General features: G+C 42.2%; 1 protein-coding gene across 1 annotated transcript in view; it reads right to left on the bottom strand.

Moving 5' to 3' along the window:
• Positions 1-21308, bottom strand: part of CUBN (cubilin) — a 274401-nt gene that overhangs the window by 169548 nt on the left and 83545 nt on the right. The window contains 1 exon segment of the mRNA XM_039245893.1: positions 1957-2107. Coding sequence (XP_039101824.1) covers positions 1957-2107 — 151 coding nt within the window.

Genomic DNA, 21308 nt, shown 5'->3' with positions numbered 1-21308 from the left:
AACTATTTTCTCCTTTGGATCCCCAAAGCACTAAGGTTCTTTCCCACAGAGGCCCCAGTTCATATCCTCCTGACACTGAGAGACTGATGAGATTTCCTGCTGTCAGTCTAATGAGACCTTGAAACACCGTACAAGCTTTCTCTAGTCGCTAGAGGTGCTTTCTACCATTTTCTTTCTCCAGCCTTAACATCTGCCCTCACCTTGCTCCTCAGAGTGTGTACAGAGTGGCAACATCAGCATGACCTGGGAGCTTTTTAGAGATACCTCAGCCTCCTGTATCAGACTCTGCATTTTAACAAGGTCTCCAGTGAGTCACACACGTGAAAGTCTGAGAAGCACTGTCTGGAAAATATCCCCAGATCCTGAAGATCTGGGTCATTTCTCAAGACATTCCTGTTTCTTCTAGGTCTTTCCACACTGTCTCTAGTTGCCTTCGAATCACACCATTTCTGAATCACAGAATACCGGAGATGGACTAGATTATACAGATTAATCAATCCAGTCCCTTCACTTAACAGATCAATAAACTGCCCTTCCAAGGTCAAATCTACCCACTTGATGCAGAGAACAGTCCAGAACTCCCACAGGCTTAATTATCATAGCTCGTTCGCTTCGGGAATTCATAATGTGTATTTCAAGCTATAGGTAGCTCTGTGGATTACCGCTGAGTACTTAAATGCTGAAAGCCCCACACTTGCATTTTTAACAGACATACACTCTGTCTCCGGTTCATATTAACAGAACATCTAACATTCAAGTATACAATAAGGGTACATGCTTACGAATAATGTTACAATTCATGTAATAAATGGACCATGATTTTAACAACCCTCAAGAGTCAACCACCATACACATTGATGTGTGCTCACCTTGGGCTCACCCCTGACTTTGAGAGTCAGGCCACAGCTTAGATGCATGTCTGTGATTCCTGGTATAATATTACAACTCTACTGGTGGCCCTAAGCCCTTGGGTGAGGATTGCTACTATAATATTCACAAGGAGTATAGTTTTTAAAAATGTTTTAAGTGTTTCTTTATTTTTGAGAGAGAGAAAGAGAGACAGAGCATGAGTGGTGGAGGGCAGAGAGAGAGAGAGGGAGACACAGAATGGGAAGCAGGTTCCAGGCTCTGAGCTGTCAGCACAGAGCCCAACATGGGGCTTGAACTCAATGACCATGAGATTGTGACCTGAGCCAAAGTCAGAGGCTTAACAAACTGAGCCACCCAGGCGTCCCAAGAATCTCTATTTCTAACAAGTTCCAGGTGATGCCGATGGTGCTCTCGGGGAACCACATCTTGAGAACCAGCCCTCTGGGGCCTACTCCCTTTAGACTGGGCCACATGAGGCCAGTCTACAAGTTTCAGAACTCTTGTCAGACGTGCATTTTCATCTTCAGAGGAATGACCATCCCTACCTGCTTCCTGAAGCGCCAGCTCGTAGATGGGTGGCCCTCCTCTGTGTGGCAGGTACAACACACACTGGCTTAGTGCGTGTGAGTTCTCTACTCCTGCTCCCCTCTCAGCCCAGTGCTTGCCCTTCCCGTTCTCTGTTGGGTTGACTCATTCTTGCCCTTGTATCCACACCATTCCTTCTCTGCTAATGTCAGACTAAGCCTGGAATCTCCTGCCATTCCACTCCCCTGGGAGACTCCAATGCCACTTTGCAATTTGCTTGCCCCCCACCAGAACCTCCAGTCCGCTCCCCTCCTTTCTCTTCGGTGATTTACTGTTGCACTGACTTCGGTAGATCTCCAAGGACTGTCCTCTCTTAACCTTACCAGGATGAACCTTCCCAGAGCCCCCAGTGTTTGAGAAAGGTTTCCAAGGCCTTGCACCAGATTATGACTCAGACCCCATTATTTTGGGGGTGTCATTTCTAAAGTGACAGCTGGAAAAGGAAGAATTCTTAGTCCAACAGCAAGCGTATAATACAACTAAGATCAGTACAGGGCTTACCATGAACGAACCACTGCATCTGAAATCCTCTCTCATGGTGACCAACCCCATCGGTGTGGAACAGCACTTGAAGCTTGGAGCCTGTGGTACTCCCTGAAGGCGGCATATCTGTTCCACAGTAGCGTCCCATCCGCTGGGGGCCGTCATAGAGCTGAAATCAAGGAGAAACTTCCCAGTGTGAGAAACTTCATGTGGTGTGTCTGGTGAAAAAGTAAAGTCTGCTCATATATCAAAAGCTGTTCCTGGGCTGAGGTTAAGGGTAGATCTGCCAAGGTGGTTTGAGCACAGGAGGCTTACCATAAGAATTAAAAATAGACGATTACATAGAGAGAGTTTTACAGGTGATTCCTAAGCCCAATAAATCTGGAAATCCAAATATGAATGTTTGGTTTTAGGTCGGCCTAGTGAGTTCCCTCGAAAGTATAATCCAGGCACGGAATAAGAAAATGGTGGGCCAGATGAGATGTGTTCACACATTAATGACATATAAGAGATGCTCATTGAATATCAGTCTTTTAATTGAAAGATATATATTTTTTAATAAATACTAACTATAAAAATGTAGATATTTTAGAAAGCTATGTAAAAGGTAAATATAAAATTTAACTCCACTGAAGAAAACCACTGTAAGCATTTTGTTAATACCCGAAGTTTCTCTTGCCAACATTTTTTTTCACTGCTTGTATATGTTTACATATTCATATGTGTCCAGGTACATATGTGCATGTATACATTTGGGCTCTACATTTAAGTGTGTTCCCTATTTATTTCTAAGCAGATCAGCAACTACTCAGTGTAAACATTTTTAATGGTGGCATAAAATACTACTGATACTCTGCTGTTGTTCATTTCAGACGTTTCCAATTTTTTGCCAATATGAATATTTGATATTTCAGATGTCCCTCAGGAAAGATTCCTGTAAGGGGAATGGATCAGAGAATAGCATCTTTTATGGTTCTTGATCTATATTATTAAGTCTCTTACCAGAAAGTTTATACCAATGTTTATCAGCAGTTTACTAAAATGGGACTTTGGCAATTACAACGGCTATTATTTTCTTTTAAGTTTATTTTATTTATTTAGGAAACAGAAAGAGCACACATGCACGCATGCATGGGAGAGGGGTCGAAAGAGAGAGGGAGAGAGAGAATCCCAAGCAGGCTCCAGGCTGTCAGTGCAGAGCCCTATGTGGGGCTTGATACCACGGAGGATGAGATCATGACCTGAACTGAAGTCAGGAGGTGGATATTGAACCTCCTGAGCCACCCAGCTGCTCCACGACTGCTGTTATTTTAGAGCTGATACTGATAGGGAAAATTTGTTTGGCTTTGTAATTGTCACAAGTTAATGTACTTTGAGGTTGAAGGTTTTTCATGCTTCTTGGGCAGTTATATTTCTTCTCTTGGAACTTTTCTGCTGAGGTCTTTGCTCACTTTCCCACTGAGGTATTTGTATATCCTGTTGTATATACTTCATCTGCTTTATTTATCAATTTCATCAGATATCTACCTCTAAACCAAAAACTAAATAAATAAATGTCTCTGCCATATCTCCTCAATCAGGAAAGATCATGAGAATTCAAAAAGATTGGCCCCTGTGACTCGGGCCATTATATTTTCTTTTCCTCTACTAATGTCCACATTATCGTCTGCTTTGTTCTTGTTACCCTTGGGATGAACTGTCCATGACAGCAAAACTGAAAATATCTGATTGGAGACTAATGCATTTCCTTGATTATTCTCGTGTGGAGTACATACATGTCAGAGTATGTGTGAGTGCATGTGTCTGTAGGTAAATGAATCATCTGGATGCAACAAATTCCAAATTGGGCAAATTATTTTTATTTACTGGAATGTTATGATATAGTATTTGAAACATATTGATCCTAGCATGGAAAACTTTATGATCAAATTCTACAAAACACCCCCAGGGAGCCTTCCCTGATCCCTATAGCCACTTGTGAATTAGTTTCCTTTGAAACCCCTCAGCTTTTCACTCATACTTCTTTGTAGAAATGGTTACATTCCCCTGTGTTCTACTTACAGCCATGTGTGCCTCATCTCCCCTACTGATTATGAGTTTCCTTAGAGTCCAGAGTACCACTCCCAGTGTCCTCTGCCTAGTTCAGGGCTTTGTCAAGGGCAGATTCCCAGTACATCTTCAATGAACAAACACAATGTAACAAACACAATGATTTCCTCCACAACTGCATATATTTCAGTGGGACTTAATCTGCCCTATTACTTGAATCCTGCATAGTTAGGTACATATTAGGGTCTTACAGTCCTAAATTTCAGCATGTTTCTTTTAGGCAACAGAGAATCTGAATCCTTCGTGGGCCGCTCTGGAGAAGGGCTGGTGGCAGGGTTCAGGAAGGGCCTTGCTCAAGGTCATAATAAGTTACAGATTTCTAACTCTTGGCCTGTCGCATAGAGTTCTCAAAACTAGCTGGTCATCCATCATACACGCCTGTGATATTTGGGGGAAAGTCGGCAAAAATTTAAGGAGAGAAACTCAGAAGTCCATTAGATAACTCACCCTTGGGTGGTAAACCTAAGCATGTGAAGCAAATGAATAAAGATGAAATTTATTTTTCAGGCTTATTGCTTCAGCTTCCTTTTATTAAGACTGCTGCTGCTTTGACAAGGTATATTAATTAGCAAGTGTCTCATAGGCTAGGTAGTTGACAGCAGCTGTAATAAGGGAGCAAAGAATGAGAGAAAGAATAAAGCAACACAAAAAGAGGAGTGGACACCAAAGCCCTTCGTTCTGTTCTCATGCCCCCCATCTGAGGCGGGAGGTACAAGTAGGGAGGAGGTCCCCGTTGCAATCGGTTTACGCCTAAATTACTGCTTCACTGTAGGGTATTTATCCCACTTCAGAGTTGTGTTTTGTTTTGTTTTTTTTAATTAATAAATCCAGTGTACCCATTCCAATCCCAAACTAATTAATACAAAAATAAACATACTGTTCCCAAGCAGAGGTATAATAAGCAAGAAACACTCCACTATTTTCCACTCCAGGAGGCTCATTCTTAACTCTGGGTTGTAGTTCAGTGACCAAAGCTTTAATTATTTCATCTTTATGCCACAAAACATGAGGTAAGATTTCTCTACCACCATAATCGCTCTCAGCTTGACGGGTCTTCTGAAATGGTAGGTAGTGACATTTTGAAGAACTGTATTTTTGATTCAATATGAGGCCATAAGTAGTACAGTATTTTTGCCTCCCCAGCTCAGCAAGGTTAAGAAAGCTGACATTTTCACATGACCTGGAGGGGATTTTTTTCTCTTCCTTCCGGATAGGATTACCTCATTGAAGGAGAGCCCCTGAATCCCAGTCCTTCTTAAATAACACATTGTGAATGGGATGGTGGGGGGCAGGGGTCCAGAGAGTGGGTGTGTAGGGGAACACTGATGAATGACAATTAGTTTCTTTTTGCCTTTGGAGGGGAGAGAGTGATGCACTGAAATAAACATCCAGTACACATTGATGAAAATGCTTAAATACGTCAAATAAGTGAATGAATTAATTAGTGTAGAACAATACCTCTATACAAAAATACTCCAACCTCCAACTTTATGTCCTTCTAAAGTTTACACTTAATTAAATCAGGGCTTTTTTGTTTGTTTGTTTATATTCACACAGATGGCTAACGTCACCTCAACAATTCGTTCCCGCGTAAATTTACAGCACAAAAGAGAACAGTCATTGTTCAAAGTACACAAATACTGGTTGCCGTGGAAACCAGTAGGTGCCTGCTGCTCCTGATTCTGTTTTCAGAGCAGAATGCTAACCACAGGACATTCCAGCTGTGACTCATCGCCACTACAGGCAAGCAGGCTCCCCGGTTTGGGTATGATTTCCCCTGATTTTAGAAACTCCACAGATCCACTCGGTCGGAACACTATGCGAGCTTGGAATTAAGTCCAACAAAAGGAAACTGGTGGAAATTAAGAAAAGTTGAGAGTCTCACTTTAAATATGCAGATCTAATTCGTATAACTGTGTTGAGAGGGGATGTTTTTTGGTTGTTTTTTAAATATCTGAAATGCTGCTTCCATTTTCAGGTTGGCCGTTCAAATGTAAATATGTGTGTACAGGCACAACCTCCCGTGTAGAATCCTTTCAATTATTCTCTTAAGGAGACCGTTCACTTAGGATTTATGTGGTATTAGGTCTCCCCACCCCCACTCCACCTTGAAGTGGACACGCAGAGAGGAAGGAAATCTCTTGCCTAAACCACATTGACCAACTCCTATCTACTTCCTTTGCATGGGTTTGATAATTTGGCACATGACTAGCTGATCAGACCAATAGGGACTTCAGACTCCAGGTGCAATACGAAATGATCCGTGGACTCCTTTGAACTATTAGGAACCATACATGCAAGGTAGAAGATGAAAAACTGAGGACGCTTCACTGACACAGAGACTTGAATTTTTGTAGGAGTGAGGATTTTGTAGGAACCCTGAAACTCAGGCCTGGAGGAACCCAGCATCAGCTAATGGGAATCTCAACCTGTTCTCTCAACGGGAATGAACCTTATGAATTGCCAAGAACTCGCAGAAAAGAAATGTGCTTTAAAAGTACTTCTTTGCTGCTGAATTTGTTTTATGATTTTGAACATCTGTGACTTTAATGAATGAAATCATACTTATTTCAAATATATATAAGCATGGGATGTATAGATATACTTCTTTTCTAAACTAATTTTAGAGTTACAGGAAGTTATAACTAAAGGTCAGCTCTTTCTATTTGAGATTGACATCTAATTCATACTTTCTCTTATTGCCTTGACATTTTTTTGAAATACAACTTTTTTTTTTTTACAGTGGATCATTAATTTTAAGAATTAAGTATAGTCCAAATAGAGAAATTAAATCAAGGGGTTCTCGGGAAGATACTACTAAAATATGGAGAAACTTCAGGAAAAATAGTTTGGTTCACCTTCTACTATGGATCTTTAAAACCTTAAAAATAAGGTTATCCTTTAGAATTTAACATGAATTAAAACATTCCACCTGCCATGAGGGAGAATTTTAGGGGTCATAGGGAATCACCTAACATTTATAGAGAACAAAAATTCCAGTCAGTGTAAAGAACATAGTTAAAATTTCTGAGGCCTATACTCAATGAATTAATAGATTAGCTCTGTGAGGCCAGCGTCACCACCAGAGTATATTCAAATGGGAGCAAGGAAGTAATTTTATTGTAAGAGCATACTAGAGCTATTAACTGTGATCAGGCTGTAGGTATACAGTCCAGTCCAGCCCTAAACTTGGCTTAGAATATAATCTCGTGCAAATTACTTACCCTCTCCTAGCTAAACTGTCTTTATAAATGTGGCACCATAATGGTACTTATCTTCTAAGGTTGTTGTAAATAGCAAATGAGACAGACCATGTAATTAGGTTGAGTGTGAGACTTGGCATGTGGAATGTGCTTGAAATGTTATTCTAACTCTTGGTCAGAGGCAAAGGGAACCAACATTCTTTTTTTCCAAAGAAACCACTCTAGAAATAGCTTTAAGAGCAAAAATAAGACAGATATAGAGGACGTGAGCTGACTCATGTAAAACACTTCACAGAAATCATGCCTGGCAGACCAGACAGGGAAGCAGTGAATCAATGAATCACTTGTGGGGAGATGGACGGCCAACATGGATTGCTTGCACCATGTTGCTATGACAACCTGTTTATGTGTGGACACTGAGGCCATTCTCAAGTGCACCCCAGAGCAAACCACACTGTGGAGGAGAGTATAAGCATGGTGTGCCTGCCGGGATGGAGGGAAGCGGTGGATCCTAACGGGATGGTGGTGAAGACAGCATTAGGCTGCCCTGGCGGGGTGGATAAGGGAGCGGCAAACAGTAGGGAAAGTGGCTCTGCCCGTGTTTCTTCTCGTTGCTTCCTCCTCATGCTTCCCATGACTGTCCAGCCAGCCTGCGGCTCTAGCGGCTTAGCCACTGAGCTCCAAAGGGGTGGGAATTGGTGAATTCTGGGGACATTTCTTCAGATTTTCCTCCACCTCCGAAAAATAGCTCTAACGGGACCCACGAGAACTGCCTCATCAAAATAGTTAAGAGTGTTGTTGCCGAAGTTTACACATAAATCTCTTGGCTAAACCTAGAACTTTCCACGTTTACTTTAAATTTGAAGGGCGTTATCATCTTCCTGTAACAGCTACAGTAAAAGCTTCCAAACAGGATTGGTGGAGTCGGGCAATAGACTCCCCTTGTGGATGAGAAAAGCCTCAGGGGGGTAAAAACATAATCAGATTGTGGAGGGGAAATGAGGCAAATGTTGAAGATGAAAGCTAATAAGCAGGGCCTGGGAGACTCTAGATGGCTCCGCGATGGCCCCGGGAGGCAGCATCCTCCATCAGACGCGTGGCCATGCACCGTGTCTGATACACAGACATACGTCTTCACCACAGCACAGGAAAAGCCACGCTGCCATGTGCTGTGGGTGGGGCAGGAAATAGGAAATACCCATCTAAAATTAAACAATTACTCAGAATCCCCGGCTTTGCATGACAGCAAGAAACCCATCGAAGACCACATTCTGAGTTATTCTGTGTCACTCCGAATTAGATGTCTGTCTCACACACAGATGAGATAGTCTCCTTACCATGAACAGCTAGCCACTGCTCACTCTGAGGAGCGCACCGACATTTCCATTTCTGCTTTCTATATATTGATCATTTTAGGAGCCACACAGGCTGATTTAGTTGTTTGTTTTTTGTTTTGTTTTGTTTTGGGGTTTTTTTTTTTTCTTTTTAAGTCATTGTCTAAACATGGATGTGTGCGACGATTTAACTACAAGAATGTTATTCTCAGAACAAGAATGTTCACAAGAGTGGAAATTTTGAAAAGGTTCTGAATGTCCCACAGGAAAAGGTGGCTCTATCGTGACAACGGGATGTGCAAGGTTGTGAATGATGTGGCACAGTGAATAACATTGCACAACATTCACCGCTCTTGTTACCTGTTGAAAAAGTCATTATAGGACAGCTGTGTACAGAACGATCCCCTCTGAATATTAAAATAAAATGTATAAGGGGCAACTACAGAAAATAGATGCCACCAAAAATTATTAGGAGTGATGTTATTGAGATCATTTTTATTTTCTCTGAGCTTTTCTATATTTTTCAAACTTCCTGCAATGACTATGTATTCCTGTGTGATCAGGTAAGTTTATTTGTTCAAGGATTATCTCTGGGGACCTAGATGGCATTGCAATGACATAGATATGCATTGGTAATGTTTTCTCTATTCTCAGAATTCCATACCCTTTTAGGTTTGCAGACACCCAGCTGGTCTACTAAAAATATTACACTGCCTATTTCTGTAGTCTTTTTACGGATCTCAAAATTATACATGAAAATTAGCCCATTAAAATGTTATTATATAAGGTAATCTCCTTCAGCATTAATTTAAAACCATATTTTGTCCCTAACACTTCCTTTTTTAAAATCATAACAAGGTTTTTATTATTAATTAGACTAATTCTTTATTTAAAATGAATTCCTTCAGCTGTTCAGGGACTAAAGACTTCTTATAAACATAAGTTCTGAGAGTAGCTGATGGAGCAGTAGATGCCTTATCCCCTTCTCGATGGTAAGTACATGCACTGAGAGCCAAGCCTACCCCGCCCGTGCGCACATGAACATTTAATTCCACAAACTGCGGCCTTCCCTCTGCCAACTGTATTACTACAGATAAACATTAAACAATAGAGAAAAAAAACCTATTGTGCCTCCTAAAAGCCTCCCCATCTGCTAGAGATGGACTCAGAAAGAGAGAGAAATCTGCTCACAGAACAACACAGAGTCACAGAACCTTGAGCAGGAAGGATCTAGAATACTGCCAGGCAGACTCTTCCCCAGTTCAAGGAAGAAGAGGGGAAAAGTCTTTTAAATTAAGAGTAAATGTAAGGACTGCAGGGTAAACATGTCATTGTTTTAGAATTCTGAAATGTTGCAGTGAGAAATATTTCCTAGTTTATTTATTTTTTAATGTTTATTTATTTTTGAAAGAGAGAGAGAGAGAGCATGAGCAGGGGAGGAGCAGAGAGAGAGCAAGACACAGAATCTGAAGCAGGCTCCAGGCTCCGAGCTGTCAGCACAGAGCCTGAAGTGAGGCTAGAACCCACGAACCGTGAGATCATGACCTAACCCGAAGTCGGACGCTTAACCCACTGAGCCACCCAGGTGCCCCTCTTTCCTAATTTAAAAAGTAGACAATCAAGATAATTAACCAAAATCCACAACAATGATTCCTAATTTTAAAATTTAGCATTTGGAGCTATGGGTTCTCATTTAAGCCATGTGCCCCTTAGATGGTAGAAGGAAACTTCCACGCACTTGCTGCCTGTGGTCTGAGGAGACAGCTAGGTAAGGTCCCCCAGGGAAGGAAGTGTGAATAGAGCAATTTCAAGTTTTAAGCCTCTGATGTACTTCTTCCTGTCTTCGGGGTAGAGTGGAAGTTATCCATAGGCCTGATTGTTATTCATCCTGATTCTGTCTTTCACGTTGGAGAGAATATTGAAAGGGGAAACGCACAGAGTTTCTTTTGAATCCAAGAGCAAAGGCCATCTTTTGAAGGCTCCTGTGTCTGCCTCATTAACTGCAGCAAATTCAGGCGATCACATGGAAATTCTCCATTGTGAGGGATGGCCAGGAAAGATCATCATTTCCTTCTAAGGAAAGGGGTTTTGATTACACAGAAATAACTAGCTCTCCTTTTAATTTTTCATGATAAAAAAAAATCACACTTTGCTTGGGCAGCACTGGAATCTTCAATTTCTTGTAAAGTGCATCTTGTTACTCTTAATGATGATATGAAGTCTGTGGCTTAGTAATCAATGAATACACTTCATTCTAAACTTTTGCATCCAGATTATGACTGGTACCATGCTAGACTCGTATCTAGTTAGAGACAGAAATTGCATTGTTCTGTATACTGTTGTCCCTTGTTATGAGTCTTTTTGCATGGTAGCTGTCCTCAGAATTAAAAGAGCTTCTCTCTGAGTTCTAAGCTGAATGCCAGGCGTCCTAGAAGCAAACTTCCTCTAACAGACAGTTGCAGGAAGCGTGACTCATCGGCCCAGAAGTGTTTAAGGAGGTGCCATGATGATGAAAGTCAGCTCAGAAACATCTTTGCTAAGAAATAAAATCTCATCTGCTTTTCTCCAACTGGCAAATGGGCTGTTGACTACCATACTTCTTAGATTAGGATATAGAATTCCCATGGCTTTTGTAGAACAACTGAAAGGCCAGCAGACAGAAACCCTGCTTTCCATATGAGAGGCCAATCTATGCTGGTCACTACCGGGAAGGCTATTTTGGAAACCATAGCTTTGCACTGATTGCAAAATATTTTAGAGAGCAAAACTTAACCCGTAAAATTGTGTTTATGTTGAAATAATGTTTATTAACATATAATAAGTAATATTTATTAGCAGAATATTATTCTAAGTCCTTCATATATGCTACCTACATTTAAAATTCCCTGTAGCTCTGTAATGCAGGTAGCACTGTTCTCCCATTTTAGAGTTCTAGAAACTGAGCCATGGAGAAGTTTAGTGATTAAATTCCTCAAGAATAGCTTCTTCATGTTTCCTTCATTGGGGATTATATTTTTAATTATATTTAATTAAATATTTAATAATTAATAGCTAATTAATTATTAAATAATTTAGTTACATTTTGAATTATCAAATTCAAGGATGCAATAAAGTCCTTATTTTCTGTAATAATAGAGAAAAACAAAAATAACTTCTAGGGGCACCTGGGTGGCTCAGTCGGTTAAGCATCCGATTTCAGCTCAGGTCATGCATGATCTCATGGGTTGTGGGTTCGAGCCCTGCATTGAGCTCTGTGCTGACAGCTTGGAGCCTGGAGCCTGCTTCAGATTCTGTGTCTCCCTCTCTCTCTGTTCTTCCCTCACTTGTACTCTGTCTCTGTCTCTTTATCGAAACTAGACATTAAAATAATAATAATTTCTAAATTATAATTATCATATGCAATGGAATCAACATATTCTTTGTGATATTTAACAGAGCTTCAAGTGAAGTAAGTGGACTAAAATGTTGACTTTATCATTTATCCTTTGTGAGAAGCGTCAGTGAGGCGGGCTGCAGGCGGAAAGCAAGAGGAAAATCAAATGTCTTAAGAAAGGAACCATTAATTACATCTCAGCCTTGTCTTTGCCATACGACCACCCCCACCCCATCCAATCATTGGTCAACTTCTGCTGATTTTATCTCCTAAGCGCTCTCAAATCCTTCTGTTACATTCTCCCTCAGCACACAAGGTACTGGTGCCTTCTCTCTCTCTCTCTCTCTCTCTGTCTCTCTCACCTGGGCTATAGCAACCCCTCACTGGGTCTCCACAGTTACTTTCACCTTCCCGCAATTTCCCTTACAGCTAGAGTATTTTATTTATTTATTTATTTATTTATTTATTTATTTAACATATATTCACTTTTAAGAGACAGAGACAGAGCATGAGTGGGGGAGGAGCAGAGAGAGAGGGAGACACAGAATCAGAAGCAGGTTCCAGGCCCTAAGCTGTCAGCACGGAGTCTAATGTGGGGCTTGAATTCACGAACCGCGAGATCATGACCTGAGCTGAAGTCGGACACCCAACAGGCTGAGCCACGCAGGTGCCCCCAAACCAGGGTTTTTAAAGGCGCTCATTTCAGCATGCCCTCTCCCTGCTCACACTCCTGAAAGATGGCTTGCTGCTCCAGGGGAGGTCCCTGAAGCCCCTCAGGGCCCCTCAAGGCTGGGCTACACTTGCTTGCAGGGTCCTGTCGGCCAGGATTTTCTCCTGGGCTCGACTCTAGCCAGGACCCTCTGAACCTTCTTCCTGACTAGGCCTCAACCTTGGCCTGTAAACAATGAGGACTCTGGGCACACACGGTTTCAGTCACTCATGCCTCCAAACTCAGACTTAAACAAACACTAACATAGTTTCTAACCACTCAGGGGCACGTCCCCAAGACGACCTCAGTCCCACTCTTAGTTCCGGCCGCAAGAGAAAAGCTACAGGTGGCCAGAAGCATTTGTGGCTTGTCCCAGCCAGCGTCTGAGGACAGGCCCCTGGCCACCTTCTCCTAGAACACTTACTAAAACGGGCTTCCAGTTGTGAATCCTTCCTCTGTCCCTTTGAGATGTATGTGTGTCTCCTAGAACTCAGGAGTACTTTCTCAAGGATCAGAGAGCCACGCCTTTCAAATGGAATCTTCAGGAAGGAAAGGACGCCTGGCTCCCAGTCTGTGTAGGAGGGCAGAATCCTTACTCCCATCGCTGCCAGCCAGCAGACCCAGCCAGCCTGGTCACACTGACATGGACTAACCTTTTGTCATTACTCTGAGTGCTCGGGCTGCTGTCCACTCCCGACTCCGTCAGTCTCCCTTTATTTATTTATTTATTTATTTATTTATTTATTTATTTATTTTATGCCTTTATTTTATTTTGTTTTGAGAGACAGAGACAGAGAGCGGGAGGGGAGGGGCAGAGAGAGAAGGAGACACAGAATCCGAAGCAGGCTCCAGGCTCTGAGCTCTCCGCACAGAGCCCAGACACGGCGGGGCTCGAACCCACAGACTGTGAGATCACGACCTGAGCCGAAGTCGGCCGCTTAACCGACTGAGCCACCCAGGTGCCCCTCTCATTCTCCCTTTACAGTGTCCGGTTGCCTCGGCGTGCAAAGTGAAAGGGAGTGTGGTTCGTGCTGGATCCTACTGCAGGAACGCATTACCGACCACAATCTACCCCTGCACTCTAACTAGGGTCCAGCTTTATCTCTCACAGCTCCTTGAACACAGCTTCCCTTTGAACTTGGTAAGTCATTCTTCCCCAGGGAAGCCTTTTCTGCCGCACACGTGAGCTCGGTCTTCCTGTTTCGTGTCTTTGGAGAACCTGATGATATGCCCCGATAGCACTTAACACAGCTTGTAATTAAATTTGTATTGTGTGCTGAATTGATTCCCATCGGCTTCCTCAGGGAAGACAAGGAAAAGTGACACAGTGCGTGTGTCTGAGATGTATTTGAAAGGCCAAATGAATGGATCCATGAATGAAAAATGCATATTTAGGGTAGTAACAGCTTGAGGAAACACCACAGCAAAAACAGAGCAAGAACTCATGTGTAGCTGTGTTTAATTCAGCTTTTCTCAAATATATTAGAATTTGCTTCTCTTTATGTGTAAGATATCTATCCACATTTGTGGCAGACAGAGTTATGTGGTTTCCCCAAACCGATTTCCCTTTTCTCTGGGTTCCTGAATCACCATGCGGAAGGCAAGGAAGGCCTGCATTGGTCTCTAACATGATGGAGAAATAAACTTGTATTATTTTAAGCATCTGAGAATTTATGAGTCTTCCATAACAACAGCTCGTGTTACCTTACCTAATCACAATATCACAACAGGCCTGATGTTTCACAGTCGCAGTATGGAAAATTGTGTTGCTCGGGCTGCAGACTCAGAAAACACAGGTGTAGGACTGGAAGACTCAGTTTCGTGCCATTTTTTCATTTGAAATGCAGGATGTTGCAGGATGACAACATTGGAAAAGGACATGGGAGTGTAATTAACAATATAAATATCTGGTGGTCAAGATGACGTCAGAAAGAAGATTTGGCAAGAGACAAAATCAATCTCATGAAGACTGGAGGGAGATGCGTTTGACAGAAGTCACTGACATAACCAAGAGGACTTGAGAAGGGGAAGGCCTAGAAGGGCAGACAGAAATGAACTGGAAGGTGATAGCGTCAAAGATGCCAAATAAAGAAGGAGGGGGAAGAAGAGTTTCGAATCGGGACACAAGAATCTCAGAGTGAATCTGATATTTTTATATAATGAGATAAATATAATGACAGTAGCACCAGGTCTTGGTGAGAAAAAGACGTGATATATCTTACAGGACTGGAAAAGTCAGACCTATTGACAGAGAAATATTTCATAATAGCACTCAAAGGTGCATGTTAAGAAGATACCTATTAAAAATAAGTGTGATTCCCAGGAGAGAGCTCTGAAGGGAGGATAAAATGTGCTTTCAGAGCTGCAGACAGTGGTCTCAGGTGCCCTCTCAGGGGCTTGGGGGGATGGTCTCTACTGAGATTCCCAGAGACTTCGGTTGAGGAGTTCTGGGGTGAGGTCTAGGAATAGGTTTTTCTAACAAGATCTCCAAGTGACTCTGGAAGGCAGCCAGGTACAGAGCCTTCACCTTCGCATCGGCTTCTTCCTCAGTAAAGACTGTGATTTTTTACCAAGGAATTATGTGGACATTGGTGCATCGCAAGGAGACACACAGGGGTGGCAAAGGGGAGGCAATTTCAACCCTCTGGACATCTCTCAGACGTCTAAACTGAAAAAAGCATGGAATTTGATGAATTCTTTAAATGCTCTCCTCTCTCAAAAAGTAAGCAGTGAAAAGAAATGTTACTCTGGACCAGCTCTGGACAGCAAAGAGGTGGTTGTTAACACAGCACAAAACACTAGGAGACCGTGATCTATGGGGTTCTGTGATATGGGTTATGCCCGTCATAGGCCGAAGGTTTTAGGGAGTCCAACTTCAAAAGGAGATATGAGCTCATGGACCAAAACAATTCAAAATTTAAAAAAAAGGAGAAGCAACAGTGAAAAGAAAGAAAGTTCAACAAAGATGACAAATTTTCATGAAATTAAATTCTGCCCACGAAGTCAGGAATGACGTTTGGGGCAATGAAAGGGGAAACCTCTGAAGAAATCAACTAAGAACGAACAATGGAGCCATGTAACAGCTTTCTGACCATTTTATGAGCACCCAGATTAGCTACACTTGGGGAAACAGCACAGTTAGAAAAAAACTGTCTACTTCCTAAGGCTAAGACTAGGGCGAATGAAAGATCAAAATATGGATGGATCGACACTTCCAGAAAAGAGCATAATATGATGAAGGGAAAACAGAAACATACCTAGTATAGTTTTGAAACTAGAAGAAGAGATAATGAGATCCAATTTACAAGATAAGGCAGTCGATTCCTTCAAATGAATTGTGGGGGCTTGAGTGAATTATATCCTGCACTACTGAAAGGTACAGTCCCCACAAACTATTTTTGTAATTGTATTGAATTTATGAGTGTTAAGAAACGTCCTAACAGGCCAGCAGAAACTATGCCCCCACACACAGTCTAGGAGCCTCGCTGGCCAGAGGACTGGACTTCACTTCTCCTGGCCAGAGCCGGACATACTGCCCGAAGGGGCATCTATCCACAAGTGGGCTACATCCATGCCTTTGCGGTCAGGCTCAAAAAGATGAGACCCCCAGGGGCAACTGGATGGCTTAGTTGGTTAAGCATCTGACTCTTAGCTCTGGTCATGATATCACGGTTCATGAGATGGAGCCCCATGTCAGGCTCTGCACTGACAGCATGAAGCCTGCTTGGGATTCTCTCTCTCCCTCACTCTCTGCCCCTCCCCTGCTTGCTCGTGCGCTCTCTCTCTCTCTCTCTCTCGCTCCCCCACTCCTCAAAAATAAATAAAAAACATAAAAAAAAAAAAAAAGATGAGAACCCTGTGCTGGTACCTTGTCACCAAGAGGAAGCCTAGTTGGTTGTAAGAGCTCGAGGCAAACGGTCATGTGGAGTCGTGGCTGGGGCGGCCATATTGAAGGTAAAATTTTGAGGCAGCAGCGAAGCAGAGGAAGCTTTTGAGGAGCAAGGTGGGAATGGAGTTTACAGGTGTAGGGAGAGGCCACTGAGCTGCTTTTCTTCCTGCTATTTCCCACCTTCTTAGTTTATCCTGGGTCATGAGGCTTTTTACTGTCCACAGAGGTCAGCCCGTTCACAAACCTAACGGGTTAGTTTCAGTGTGTGCCTCCAACCTAGAGCATGAAGCACAGCAGTGAAAACAAGAGGATGGCCAGAGGCCTCCAGGGAAGATGTTCAAACTTCCAAACTGTAGGAAAGATTTATTCTAGAATCTCATGGATAAGGTTGGCAGTATTTTTTTTTAAATTTTTTTTTTAAATGTTTTTATTTATTTCTAGGAGAGAGAGAGACAGCATGAGCAGGGGAGGGTCAGAGAGAGAGGGAGTCACAGAATGAAACAGGCTCCAGGCTCTGAGCTGGCAGTCAGCACAGAGCCCGACGCGGGGCCCGAACCCACGAACCGCAAGATCATGACCTAAGCGAAAGTCGGACGCTTAACCGACTAAGCCACCCAGGCGCCCCTGAAACATTCTAAATTGGACACTAAAAATAATTTGTCACTATGTAGTAGAAAAAAAAAAAAAAAGAAAGAAAAGAAAAAGAAAAAGGTGATAATAATAAATGACCAGAGCTTATCTATGAAGAAGTGTGCTAAAATAACGTAGACTTCTCTCCATGACAGTATCGTGGTAAATCTGAGGGCTCCATGGACACTCCCTCATGTCACCTCTGAAGGTGACAGAAGATTTTGTGTATATACATAGAGGGTGTGCAGTGTCATGACTAAAGCATTGGCCCGGTGCCACAGGGCCTGGTAGAAAGCCTGGCTTTAATACCTCTAATGTTTGTGACTGTAGACATTTGCCTCAACTGTCTCACCCATCAAATGGGGTAAATTTTCTGACATTATAGGGTTGCTGTAATAATTACCTAGCAAACAGTAAGTGTCCAATAAAGATCAGCAATTATTATTTCAAGTTGTTTGAATAGTATCCCAGAAGCGTCCAACAATGCATCATTTTACCAAAGAAATCTGTCATTTTGGTGTGTTTAAAACAAGTGCCATCTTTTTTGACATTTTTATCAATTACTTTTGAAGAAGTACGAGGCCAGTGGCCAGTAAGTCTATATACAAATAAATAATTTACAGATGAAAGAAGTGGGGTTAACAAGGATCATTATATGTTCAATTCTCAGGCAAAATAGTCAAATATAACTTAATAGGAATAATATCCTATGTATGGCTATGAAGCCATTACAGTTCATGTAAAAGAGACCTGGAGAATATAGGTATTAATATAGTCCAACATTACAACTTGACTAACAGTAAGGCCATGTTGCCTCAGCCTACGATACCGGAAGGATGTGACCCAGATTACACAGCCCCAGCAGACTTGACCCTGGCCAGCTTCATTGGAGTGTTGAATCCAACCCTGGGCCACATTTGAAGAGACACTGGCATACAAGAGAACATGCAGAGGAGGGTGTCTAGTGAGAGCTTGCCTAACGAGAATGAGTCAGGGAAATGCGGAATGAGTGCTGGAGAAAGGAAGCTAGGATTTAATGCCATTTCCTTGAGAGAAATCAGTGAATTCGTGGACTTAAACCTCTGTCTACACTCATTCTCACACTGTGGTCTCACTCTTGTTCCCCCAACCCCCCAAACACCACCCTGCCTGGAGTCACACTGATCTCCACGGGACACTTCTTAACCCTGAGACCCCTCTTGGCCCCTGGGGAGCCTCTCACCTTGTTGATCACTGTCACCTTCTATATACTCTTTGCCCTCAGCGTCTGTGACACCACCACCTCAGAGTTTTCCTCTTTCCTCTTCACACTGCAAACACGTGCTCTCTGTTGACTTAATACATGCGCGGGCCTTCTTGCACATCTCTGTGCGCTGTCTCCTAAATCCATCACTTTCGTTTTCATTTCACTCAATCACCTATTAGAAATGTCCTCCTCTGTGCAGAGACTCACACGCAGCATAAAAATTAAAAAGTGAAACCAAGTTGTGGGATGCACAAAGAATCCTTAAGGTTTACTTCCCATAACTGCAAGGACAATATGGTTTTATTCCTTAGGCAAATGACCCTTCCTCCCACTGAGTATTTAATTTCCAAACTGAATCATTTTGTTTTGCCCAGAGGACAAATAATAAAGGATGGTTTGGTTTCCCAGTGGGCTCTCTACCAACCCACACCCCTCAGCAAGGATAGGCACAATGTCCAACCGGCACCTAACTGAGTCCTTCCATAATCTCAGCTTTATTAATTCAAAATAACTCACTTCTGGCTGCAATAACAGTCACTCAACTGGGACCTGGCTCAGATACTTGAAAAACCCTTTAACTAGAAGTTGTTAAAATAATGGAAACTAGATTTTGTGTTTGTGGCTTTTCTCTTCTTAAGTAGTTATTTGTGCTTTTAAGTTTTTCATCATAGACCAGCCATTGTAGCAATAGCTCTGTGGCCTTGCCCCTTGGCTTACAGAAACGGAAAAAAATCTCCTCCCTCTGGCAACACTGTCATTCTCTGGAAGGCTTTGCTGAACTTTTGGTTCTCACTCTGTATTTTTGCTGCTTTCACCATCAATGTTGCACAAGATAAATGGCATGCCTCTCACATCATCGATGAAGGGCCTCTAATTAGTGGCTCTGTGGTTGTTGCGACACACATTTTTCATCTGATAGTTTTCAAACACCTTCAAAAATTATCTGATGGGCTTTTTTGTTACCCTTCCATTCTCAAGTAAGCCCGAAGAGGTGGAGTCCAGTCCTTGGAAAATCTTCATGTCATTTCCTCCCTGTTCTTTCTTCTAAAGCCTCCTTTAAGGTCCAGGTCAAAAGCTGCCTCCCCCCTCTGCAGCTTTCTCTATTGTGCATTTATCACATCCCCATTACGGCGCCAATAGGTTGGTTATGCACACAATGCTCTTCAAGGCCATGACTTCTCTTTTGATTTGTGCTCAAAGTAGTAGAACTGCGGTGAATGTATAGGAATTAGACCAAAAGTGCAGTTTGGAATTCAGTTCTTTCTCATCAATTAAGAGCTATCAGAAGGCTGATGCTAAAATACGGCAGTGATATTCAGTTAATACTGAATCACTGAATTCCTATAGGATCCCAACTCCATAATTGGTGCCTGGGTCACAAATTCAGTAGGAGACAGCTGACACCTTCAAAGAGCTCACAGTCTGGTAGGGCATGTGGGCACAATCACAGCTGGAAAAAATGTGGGAAGATGAATTGCTGTGTGTGTAGTGTGATCAAGGGGCTTTGCAAGCAAGTTTCCATTTTCTCTAAAGAATGAACAAGCTCATACCATGAGAAGAAAATAAAAGAATGGCTATTCCAGGTGAATGGAGTGAGACAAGCATGCCGTTATGAAGCTTGTGAAGACCATGTGAACACTAGATGAAGGAAAATGGACTTTAAATTTTTTTTAATGTTTTATTTATTTCTAGGAGAGAGAGAGAGAGAGAGTGTGAGCAGGGGAGGGTCAGAGAAAGAGGGAGTCATAGACTTTGAAACAGGTTCCAGGCCCTGGGCTGGCGGTCAGCACAGAGCCCGATGTGGGGCTCGAACCCACGCACCAAGAGATCATGACCTAAGCGAAAGTCGGATGCTTAACAACTAAGCCACCCAGGCACCCCAGAAAATGGACTTTAAACCATTGTTGAGTTCATGTTTGTAAGTCTGTTTGGTGTGAATCACACTTTTTAAAATACTGGTAAATAATAACCTTTTAATGGGTAAAGCCTATAGCTACTATTTCTATAATATTGAGCTTTTCTAAATATAAAGCAAGATTTCACCCCAAAAGAATTATCCCTCAAAAACAAGAGACTTCATACATTCGGGACCTCCCAAAGTCTCTCAGAGTACAAGAAGCTTTCTCTCCTTTGTTTTGAAAAACAAAACGGCTATTTTGAAAAGATATGTCAACCTCAAGTAGCCTGAATCAGTGCTAATTTTTTTTTTTTGTGAAGAACTGGTGAAAAGAAGGTTAAGAAAATTTTACAAGGATAAAGAATTTTTTCCTAAGACCGTGTCCTTAAAGTTACAAGTGCAGCATGTCAGAAATCTTTGTAGGCAAGATTTCTAAAAATCACTGTTTACCTTAAAAAGAAATCCACTGGGCACACCGGGGTGCTTAGTCAGTTAATTGTCTGACTCTTGGTTTGGGCTCAGGTCAAGAGCTCATACTTCATGGATTCAAGCCCTGCACTGGGCTCTGCACTGACAGCACAGAGCCTACTTGGGATTCTTTCTTACCTTTCTTTGCTCACCCATGTGCTCTCTCCCTCTCTGTCCCTTTCTCTCTCTCTTCCTCTCTCAAAATAAATAAATAAATTTAGATTAAAAAAAAAAGAAACCCACTAAGTCACTGTGTCATGGATAGGTGGCATGGAGGGGGTGGGGGGGGGAACATCCTGATGTTATCAGAGTGGGTACTTGTCACTTAAGAAAAGATTTGTAGTGAAAACATCATATGTGATTCAAAAGTATTATACACAGTGTCAGTGAATCAAAAGTGATTTTGTTAATGATGAAAACTTGATGTCAAAATATATGTTAGGGCCTTCAAATTATTTTACAAAGTGCAAAAGCAGAAACCATAATTTCTAAATCAATGTAATAGTCTATAA

Source organism: Hyaena hyaena, unplaced genomic scaffold, assembly GCF_003009895.1.
Source record: "Hyaena hyaena isolate Hyena2069 unplaced genomic scaffold, ASM300989v1 scaffold_277, whole genome shotgun sequence".
NCBI lineage: Eukaryota > Metazoa > Chordata > Mammalia > Carnivora > Hyaenidae > Hyaena > Hyaena hyaena.
The sequence above is the reverse complement of the archived record's forward strand: the minus strand, read 5'-3'. Positions and strand labels throughout refer to the sequence as shown.